General features: G+C 52.5%; 1 protein-coding gene across 1 annotated transcript in view; it reads right to left on the bottom strand.

Annotated features, from left to right (window-relative positions):
- Positions 1-1599: 1599 nt before the first annotated feature.
- SLMO1 (slowmo homolog 1 (Drosophila)) overlaps positions 1600-10744 on the bottom strand; it is a 53414-nt gene continuing 44269 nt past the window's right edge. Inside the window, exons 5-9 of the mRNA XM_011985549.1 lie at positions 9974-10063; positions 5513-5583; positions 5301-5403; positions 3198-3281; positions 1600-1928 (exon numbers count right to left, since the gene is read on the bottom strand). Of these exons, the coding sequence (XP_011840939.1) occupies positions 3228-3281; positions 5301-5403; positions 5513-5583; positions 9974-10063 (318 nt within the window). The 3' untranslated portion in view covers positions 1600-1928; positions 3198-3227. The remainder of the gene's footprint in view (positions 1929-3197; positions 3282-5300; positions 5404-5512; positions 5584-9973; positions 10064-10744) is intronic.

Genomic DNA, 10744 nt, shown 5'->3' with positions numbered 1-10744 from the left:
CGGGAGCAAAAGGCCGCCCGAGGGGGCGTTTCTTCCCAGTGCGGGGCGCGGCGCCCCACAAACACCGCTGGGCCCCGGAGGCCAAGCCCTGCGCAGTTTTCCCAAGCGAGCTCCCTGCTGCTTGCTCAGACCACACTCACCTCCGTGCAGATGCGCGTTTCGCGGACAGAGCTGCACGTCCGCCCTGAGTCCATTTCCGGCCAGCGGGGCAGGGCGGCCTCTGGCTGCCGTTCAGTCGCGGCTGGAGCCGCCTGTCTCCTCTTCCCCTTCTCACCACTGCGCTTGACTCCTTTTCAAAACAAAGAATGAACCTATTTCCAACCAACACAGAAGTTACGAGGACGAACAACTTTACACTAATTAAAATCAACTACTACTACTTCCTCGGTTTAAGAACTGACCACCTCAAGAAAAACTTCTTAAAATGTATGTATAGTGCATATATGTAATATATATATAAGAATAACCACAACGCACGCAGGTGCTTGTTTTTACCCCACTTTGGTCACCAAAGGTTTGAAGTGGCTGGAGTCTGACATTTACAACTGTCTTCGCCTAAAAAATGTGATCGTACCCCCCAAATATGCAGGGACCTCTGCGTGCCCCAGCCAGTGTGCGACCCTTTCTCTCCAACCCTGCTTCAGAGGCGGTTTCCAGATCCCATGTTTCCTTGTTTCCGTCTACAGCAGAACCACCAGGTTGACAAGTTCTAGACCATTCCCACTGGGACATTACAGAGCTGCTGCGGGAGCAAGAGGGGCCGCTCAAGGGCCCTGCGTCCCGGGGAAGGCGGCACAGGGACCGCGCACCGGCACCCTGGCCAGAGGCCCCGCTGCCTTCGGGACCAGGGAGGCGGGGGCCGCACAGCTCCACTCAAGATGACGCTGCTTAAACGCAGAAAACAGACAGACACGAAACGGCTTATCCAGCATGAGCCTATCTGTGTTTAATAAAGGAAGGGAAGAGAAAGGCCACACACACACTTTCATAAGCACAGAAAACTTCCGGCAGGCTTTGCGAAAAAGAGCCACTGGCAGCGCGGGAGTCCTTTACCCTCCAACGGACTCCAGACTCCTGTACTTTCTTTTTTAACCATAAGCATGGGTTGCTTTTATATATTTTTTTAAATTAATGTTGTTTTAAACAACTTTGATTTAAACATGGTGGGAAAAAGAACTTTGGCGTTGTCCCTGCAAGGAGAAAAACAGGAACTCAAACCTCGGATGCTGTGAGGGATCCAAGGCCTCCAGCCCCAGCAGGTGAGGCTGGCCAGCAGCGAGGCGGGGCCTCCAGCCTGGGCACAGGATGTCCCCAGGGCAGGGGCAGGCTGGAGGGAGCCGGCACAGCCTGCAGAAAAGGCCCGGAGACCCCTGGACCCCAGCCCTCTCCCCGCGTGAGAAGCCTCGTCAGGGGAGGCTTAGCCACTCGAGGAAAGGCATTTGGGCGCCAAGAAGAAAGCCACGGCCCCAGGCCCCGTGAGCCCCACAGTGAGAGCCCGCCGGAGGCCAGCAAAGGCGGGGGTGGGGGAAAGGCCGGAGGGCGGCACACCCCCCAGCGTCTGTGGACGGGCCTGAGTGGAGGACAGCGCGGGCGGGCGGGGGCGGCACGGGCCACCTGCTGGGAGAGAAGGGCCTGGGCCACCATGGCAGGCAAGGTGATGGGCGCCACCCCAAGGGACATGGGCAAAGGCCTCGCGCCCTCCATCCACGCAGACGGCGGCGGCGGGGCTGGCTGGGGCTGCTCCCTGTTGCACGCTCATGAGGGGAGGGACGTCCAGTCCCGGGGTCACCTGCGACCCGCGATGAGTCCAGCCCGATCCTCCTCCCCGGCCCTGCGCGCCCTCGCAGCCAGACGCGCTCTTCCGTCCGGTCCTTGCTCGTCCTCTCCTCACCTCCTCACCTGCTTCTTTCCTTTCTTCTGGGAAGCATCTGCGGAGACAACGGGGTCAGCTCGCAGAGGGGCAGACGGCGCACCACACACCACACTCAAGACACAAACCACACTCATGACACACCACACACACACATCACACACATGCATATCTTACACACATGCACACACCACACACATACACATCACACATATTACACACATGCACATCATACAGACATGCACACATCACCCACAGCACACACAGCACACAATACACATCACACACATGCACAGCATACACAAATGCACACGCACCACACATACACATCACATAACAGCACACACAAATCACACATATGCACATCATACAAACATGCACACACGACACATACCACACACATATACACATCACATACACAGAGCACACACACACCACACATATACACATCACACACAGCACACACTTCACACCACACACATCCCACATACCACACACACATATATACACATCACACACAGCATACACACACACCACACACACACACCACATATATACATACAACACACATAGTACACACAGAAAATACAACACGCCACACACAGCACATGCACACCACACACACGGCATACACACACCACACCACATACACTTATATACATACCATGCACACTCCACATACCGCACTCACCACACACACATATATACTCACCACACACCACACACCACACAGACACAGGCCGCCAGGCAAGGGAGCGCCCTACAGGCGCTGAACCCAGGGTACGGCCACGAAGGAGGCGAGGCCCAAGGCCGCCCCCTGGCTCGGGTTCAAGGAGAGCAAAGCGTGGCTTCAGTGACTCGAGCAAAATCAGCACGAAGTTCTTAAGGATCCCTGGAGCCACACACGCGGGGGACAGATGGGGACGAGCGGCCCAGAGCAGCGCAGCGCAGCCTCTGGCAGGAGGCGCATCCTCCCGAGGGAGCAGGCCCTGGTGGCCGCTGGTCATCAGGGCAGGGCCATTAGAAGTCCAGCCGCTGATGGCCCAGGACGCCAAGCAATGTTTGTGAAGCTCAAGGAAATGCCAGAAAAGGCTTTCACTGCTAAAAGGAAATGGCCTTGGAATCTAGATCCTGCCACGAAGCAAGGAATGAAATAGAAAGAAGATGAACCCAGTGATTCTGCGTCACCGTGGAAAACTAAGGAGCTCTGGGCTGGAGAGCCACTAGCAGCTGCATATTTCCGGCCTCCCCTCGCCATGTGCACCATGCACACGGGTCACAAGGGGCTGCAAGGCCCCCCTAGGTGAGTGAATACTGTACTCACCACCATTTATCACAAGCACGGGCGCAGGCCTCCTTAGCTCACAGCACTTTCAGAGTGTTCGATTATCCACTCGATAGCCGCCCACCCCTGCAACACAAAGATTTCAGCACTGAGTGGGCCCTCCCGCCTCGCGCTGCAGACAGCAAGGGACAAGTCCACGGGCTAAACTGCAGAAGGGAAGCACTGCAGTTACAAGGAGACACAGCAGTGACCTTTCCAAGTGATCTTCACACAGGCAGGCAGTTCCTGCAGCTCAGAAAGGGGAAGGAAAACAGTGCCTAAGCGTCACTGCTGTGTTAGCAAACCAGCGCCCCGCTTAGCTCAGTACAGCAAGTCCTGTCCCTCACCTCCCAAATCCCAGTGCTGAGGCTGCCCCGGGAGGCCAGGAAAGCCCAGGGCGACACCTCCACACACCCCCAACCCCATCCCCTGCACCTGCCCTCAGGCCTCTCCGCTGTTTCCAGGCACAACACCTCTCCCCACCGGGCTAGGGGAAGCAGTGATTCTCTCCTAAGCCTTCAACACAACCCCTAATAAAGTGAAATAAAGGAAAGCCAATTTGTCCTCACTGAGTTTACCCCAAGTTTTTCACATAAAAGATCTAAGGTAGCTGCGGCCTCACTGAATATTCCCTTCCTCTTATAATATTTTGTTTGGCAAACATTTAGGGCTTCTGCCCTAAACCAAGCACTGGAAATGATGGATGAGACCCGGGCTCCTTCCTCCAGCATGGACAAAGCTCTCCCGCTTTGACCTTCACGGCCCTGCCTCCTCTGAACTGAGCTAAGCTGCTCAAATCTCTACTTCTCACATCTGGAGTCCACAAAATTAGATAGACAGGCTCTTCTGTTGGTGATGAGACTAAACGCAAGCCATAAATGGTTTTCCACTGGTTGGCGAGTTAAGCACGGAAGGACATTGGAAAGGGAAGTACAGCCTTAGGAATCACCCACTGATCCCAGAAATGAAGACTCACTTCTGACCCCCAAAAAGGGGGGAAGAGAAAGAGGGAGGGGCACGGGGGACAGACAAAGGGAAGACATGAGCTTGTCAGGTGGGCCCAGGTGAAAAGCAAAGGCCCTGCTCTGGCAAGTGGCATCCTTTAAATGTGAGGAACATCTTCCTCCCAAACATTCAAGCTCTTTCCATCACCTCTGCTGGAGGGGAGGGCAACCTGGACTTCTAGAACGATCTCTGCCTCCATTCCAGTGCCCTAGACACAAAGGGAGTGCCATGGATGGATCCCTCCTGGGATCCATCCTTTCTCCTCTCACCTCCACAAAGCTCACTGCCAAATCCTGCCAGAGAAGAGCTATGAAGGCAGCGGCAGGCCCCACGGAAGCATCACTGCTGGACAGGTTCAGCCAAAGCCACGTAATGCCCATCAAATAGGAAATGACTCTAAGTCCTGAATAGCCTACCTGACACTGTTAACACCTGGTATCTCTGATGTTGTGGGTTAGTTTGCTTTGGTAACTGAGCTTATGACATTTGGGCTCTTCGAAGTGGTAGTTGCCTTGGCTGGGTTTACGCTCCAGGTTTACCCCATACTTTCTCTACTGAGAAGAGTAACTTTACGGCTCCCTTGGCTTTCACAGATGCACTTCCCTCAGACCTGGGTCAGCCTTTCCGGACCCGAGTTTTGAAATGCTGTAGCATTATGAGCTCAGCACAAATGGAGAGCCCCAGCACTCTGGATTTTATTTATTTATTTATTATTTTTTATTATTTTTTTTTAGACAGAGTCTCATTCTGTTACCCAGACTGGAGTGCAGTGGTGGCTCAGCTTACTGCAACCTCCACCTCATGGCTCCAAGCAATTCTCATGTCTCAGACTCCTGAGTAGCTGGGACTATAGAGGTGTGCCATCATGCCCAGCTAATTTTTGTATTTTTAGTAGAGATGGGGTTTCAGCATGTTGGTCAGGTTGGTCTTGAATTCCTGGCCTCAAGCGGTCCGCCTGCGTTGGCCTCCCAAAGTGCTAGGATTACAGACATGAGCCAACATGTCCAGCCAGGAAGACTTATGAGACTAAAAATGTCATCTTCTTAATCTGGCACTTAACAACTAGAGCACACGCAGGGCTTCTAGGATTGAGGTACATACCTTCTTTGCATTGGATGATATCGTGTTGGCCATTAAACTTTCCAAATAACTACCGAGGCTAATCCCCTTCACGGTAATGATGGCTTCTTGTGTGAGCACGGTCCTGCAAAAGAGCAAGAAGAAAAGGGGCTGACCAGCCCTGAGAGAGACGAGGGTCTGCCCTGCCCTCACCCTTGGCATTCAATGTGTCAGTCCCACAGGAGATGACTCACATTTCTGGGTTCTCTGGATGAGGTGTGTACACCAACCTCTCATTAACTGACACCAAATTTGTGAGTGTGATCTTAAAAAGAAAAAAAGGTTTAGATTGTATTTCTCTTGCATTTCTCCCAAAACTGCCTGCCCATACTCTTCCATCCCAAAATTAGCACTTAGTGGGGTCAGAACAGAAGAAACTTTTAGGCATAGGAGATACGACCACATTAAGTCCTAGCAAATCATGGCTTTGCTGTTCCTTCTGGCAACTGTCATCTGTCTTCTTCCCATGTCCCACTCCACACGTGAGCAGGGCTCTGGCCTTCAAGGTACAGTCAAGCTGCCAAAACTATCAGAAGTTGTATTATAGAAAAGGACAAAAAGTCCTGTGTGTTCATATAAGTGAGAGAAAGCTTTTCACCTACCCACGGCAGCCCACGGAGCACTGTCTCCTAGGACTGGATGGGACAGACTCTGAATCTACATGGAGATTGCAGGGTTCTTTTCTCCTCCAGTACCACTTCCTATAAACAGACTAACTCCCTATGAATATTTATACTTTTTTTTTTTTTTGAGATGGAGTGTCACTCTGTTGCCCAGGCTGGAGTGCAGTGGCGCAATCTGGGCTCACTGCAAGCTCTGCCTCCCGGGTTCACACCATTCTCCTGCCTCAGCCTCCCGAGTAGCTGGGACTACAGGCGCCGCCACCACACCCGGCTGATTTTTTTTTCCGTATTTTTAGTAGAGACGGGGTTTCACTGTGTTAGCCAGGATGGTCTCGATCTCCTGACATCGTGATCCGCCTGCCTTGGCCTCCCAAAGTGCTAGGATTACAGGCACGAGCCACCGCACCCAGTCTACCTTTTCTATCAAAAGCAATGTAAACACTGGAGCTCTAGAGCCACGCTAACAGAATTTTCTGTGGTAACAGTAATGTCCTATGCATGCTGTCTGATGTGGTAGCCACAAACACATGCAGCTAATGCACCCCTGAAATGTGGCTCACGTGACTGAGGAATGGAATTTTTAATTTAATTTTATCCTAATTAGCTTAATTTTTTTTTTTCAGACGGAGTTTCACTCTTGTTGCCCAGGCTGGAGTGCAATGGTGCGATCTATTTACAGTAGAGATGGGGTTTCGCCATGTTGGCCAGGCTGGTCTCAAACTCCTGACCTCAGAGAAGTCAGGTGAGCTGCCCGCCTCGGCCTCCCAAAGTGCTGGGATTACAGGCGTGAGCCACCGGGCCGGCCATAAAAAGCTTAAAATTAAATAGCCATGTTTCTGGTGGCTGCCACACTGGACAACAGAGCCCTAGAATTGCTTCATTGTTTAACCCAATTCACCCTCTTCTTCAAACGCCACTTCTGATAAAAGACCATGTTTTAAAAAGTTTAAGCAGTGAAAAGCAAATTAACCTTTCTGTAGTGACACTCATTTTTTTCAGTCATCTCTCACTGAATCCCTCCCCCAGCCTCACTGTCCCAGTGCAAATGGTTAGTAGGAAATCTCTCTCCTACTGAGTGCCAGGTTATCAAGAGTCTCACGTGTATGGGCATTTCATGCTACAGAAATATCTAACAATATCAATTACGAATTAAACTCTGATTAGCTGTTGTCATTTTATGTGCAATATTTTATGCAAGTCACTGTGTTGCATAAACCTTACTTCTCTGAGGTTTGTTCTTTTCTTTTTTATACGAGAAATGTGAGACTCAGAAAATGCAAATAGCATCCCCAAGTCATCGGGTCATCCAGCGACGGCTTCAGGATGCAAGCACATGGCTTGCTCCAAACCCCGTTTCCTTTCCATCAGACTTCACTGGAGCATAAACTGTTCCTTTTTACCTACAACTGAATTTTCTGAAAGCATAAGGTGGAATTTCGTAAGTAAATACTGATTTTGGGAGCAGAGAGAACAGAATACATAAGCTGTGAGGAATAGCCAGGGGGCCCCAACTGAGGCTCCTGTGATTTTGTGCAGCCTGGGACAAGGAGCCAGCAGGACCAGGGACACTGGCAGAGGTCCAGGTAGTACACTAAGGAGCTAGGCTCTATCCTGCAGGTGGCTCAGAGCCTCATCTCAGCACACAGGGACGCACCCACTGCCTTCTACAGAAGGTGCCCCCAGCTGGGCAGAGTGTGGCTGGCCGACAGCACCAAGCATCCTGGCGGGCTACTCCCACGGCCGCCTGAGAAGCTCATAGGAGCTCCTGAGGCCCTCGGGTTGGGGCAGGGGAGCTGCGGGACCCAGAGCAGCTCCACTTTGTTTCAAACACTGGGCCTCCCACAAGATGCTGAGAAGATGGGGAGCTGCCCAGGTACCAGTTCGGGTACTTGCATATGGCTGCCTGGATGACCTGCTCCTCAGCCCTGTCCCTACCCACTGTGCCCACCAGCCCTGTCTGCCCCTGGGCCCAGGTCGCCCCTCCCTCGCTGCAGCGCTGCTGGCCAAACCTTCAGCTTCAGGCTGGACACTCCAGGGCCTGCTGTGCAGGGGCTGCATACTCGGGATGTGCAAAGCAAGCTTACCTCTCTCTTCTCACACCTGTCCCTGATGGGCCACCATTCAGCCTGGCGCCCTAACCAGAGAGTGGAGCTGCACCATGAGCCTCCCGTTCCTCACTCGCCATGTCTCGCACCAGGTGGCCTCTGTTACCTCTCACCTGGACAATTACCTGCCCGGACTACTGGTCTCCCTGGCTTAGGTTCCAACATCCCCCCCACCCTCTCTCCACAAGCCTGCCAAGGTATTCTTCCCAACACACACCCCGGCTACCTCACCTTCCTGCAACAAACTCTCAGCACCTTCTTACCACAACAACGACCTCCAGCTCCTCTGCCTCTTCTGTGGTCTCGTCCCTGTCCCTCTCCAGCCTCCTCCCTCCCACACCACCTTCCCCTCTTAGTCTCCAACACCATCTGTTTGTGGCTCTCTAAGGCTCAAGAGCACCCACTGCCAGTGTGTCTGGAGAAGTCCTGCCAGGCTCCCTGTCACCTACCTTCACACAGCCACTTAGGGGGGCTCCTGCTCACTGCCACCTACACAGGTTGTTTAGCTGCCGACCGTGGGATGACAGAGCCAGTCAGGAGGGAATATCTTTTAATCCTTGCATTCCCCATCCTTAGCACTGTGCTGGGTACCTGGCAGGCACTTGATACTGTTGGCAGAACCAGTAAATGAGTGGTGGCTAGAGCCAGCCGTGGCACTGGGGACAGAAAAGGAGGCCAGATGAGGGCATGGCTGACTTCACCCACCATAGCCCATTTCTATATTTGCTGAAAATAAGGATTATTTTATGAAATAATTTTCCTAGCCCATGCATATTCCCCAACATGTTCTTTGCATTTGCATTAGACCAATATACATTTTTTTAATTGAGAGAAGTGAGAGAGGAATGAAGTGGGGAAGTAGCTTTAAAAATGCCTGTAGGGGCAGGGAGCGGTGGCTCACACCTATAATCCCAGCACTCTGGGAGGCCAAGGGAGGCAGATCACGAGGTCAGGAGTTCGAGACCAGCCTGACTAACATGGTGAAACCCCATCTCTACTAAAAATACAAAAGTTAGCCAGGTGTGGTGGCATGCGGCTGTAATCTCAGCTACTCAGGAGGCTGAGGCAGGACAATCGCTTGAAATCAGGGGCGGAGGCTGCAGTGAGCCGAGATCGCTTCACTGCACTCCAGCCTGGGTGACAGGGCAAGACTCCGTTTCAGAAAAAAAAAAAAAATGCCTGTTGGTGGTGCACACCTGTAGTCCCAGCTACTTGGGAGGGTGAGACAGGAGAATCGCTTGAACCCATGAGGTGGAGGTTGCAGGGAGCTGAGATCCACTGCACTCCAGCCTAGGTGAGAGAGACTCTGTCTCAAAAAAAAAGAAGAAAAGAAAAGAAAAAAGCAGGTTGGGAGGCATCACTTGAGACCAGGAGTTCGAGACCAGCCTGGGCAACAGCGAGATCCCATCTCTACAAAAAATTTTTTTAAAAAGTAGCCAGGGGTGGTGGCTATCTGGGAGGCTGAGGTCTGTGCCTGTGGTCCCAGCTATCTGGGAGGCTGAGGCGGGAGGATCACTTGAACCCAGGAGTGTGAGGCTGCATTGAGCTATTGACCACACCACCGCACTCCAGCATGGGTGACAGGGCAAGACCCAATCTTTAAAAAAACAAAAATGTCTGCTGGTTGTCAAGACAGCGCTTATCCTGTGGGGGGTGCCCAAGGGGTCTCAGGGCCTGGTCAAATTCTGTTGCTTGACCTGCCTGCTAGTTAAGAGGTGTGTTCTTTGTGACAATTCATCATTATGTGCATTTTTCTACATACTTATTATACTTGAATAAAAAGATAAACTGCTAAATAAATTCAGCCTTTCTATGAAAAATATCAACATCTAGGCCAAAGGTGGGCTGGAAATAGAATTAAACGAAGGCCTTACGCGCCACCACCCAGACACACTGAGCCCCTTTCTCATCTGAGGCCATTGCTTACATTGGTGGAACAAAGTTCCATTTTCTTTTCCACTGGATCCACCACAGAATGTTCTTGGATGTATGTCAAAGTCCTACTGGTTCCCAAAATCTAAAAAACAAAGCAAAACTAGCATAGTGCAACGCTAAAAATTCTATTTCATATCACCACCGAATACCACTGCATTTACTAATTAGTTCACTATTCAAGAAATGGTATCATGGGATGCAGCAAGGGACAGAGACAAAACCCCTGTGTCCAGCAGGTGAGCCACTGAGCAAAGAAATGAATTCCAACAGAGTGGAGCGTCCGGCAGCACTATGCTCCCGGCAAAATACAACAGGCTGCGGGCAGTGGAGCCGGGAGGCCCCTCTGCCGGGTGGGGTCTGGGCAGAGCCCCAAAGAGGAAGGTGCCACCATAGTGCTGGGGTGGAGGTGTTGGGCTGGGGGCGGCAGGTGCAGACCCTGCAGCAGGAGCTGGGCTGACTGAGGGGCCTGCACCAGGCCAGGGGTTGGGGTGAGCCGTGCTCAGATTCGCATTTCCAGTGACCTCCCTGGCTCTGAGGAAGAGGCCGCGGGGGGCTGAACCATGGTGAAGCCTAACCCCGGTGCCCGAGGATGAGGCTGGATGACGCTGGGCTTTAGAGGCGATTAAGCCAGAGGAGGGGCGTGTGGCGGTGCTAATCCAGCACGCTCGGGCCCTTTGGGAGAGCAGATGGGGATGCCAGACGCCAGGCGCCTGGCAAAGCCTCCTGCGCCCCCCGATCTTGAGGAAGCCCCACCACCACCCCC

Source organism: Mandrillus leucophaeus, unplaced genomic scaffold, assembly GCF_000951045.1.
Source record: "Mandrillus leucophaeus isolate KB7577 unplaced genomic scaffold, Mleu.le_1.0 Scaffold286, whole genome shotgun sequence".
In the NCBI taxonomy this organism is placed as follows: domain Eukaryota; kingdom Metazoa; phylum Chordata; class Mammalia; order Primates; family Cercopithecidae; genus Mandrillus; species Mandrillus leucophaeus.
The sequence above is the reverse complement of the archived record's forward strand: the minus strand, read 5'-3'. Positions and strand labels throughout refer to the sequence as shown.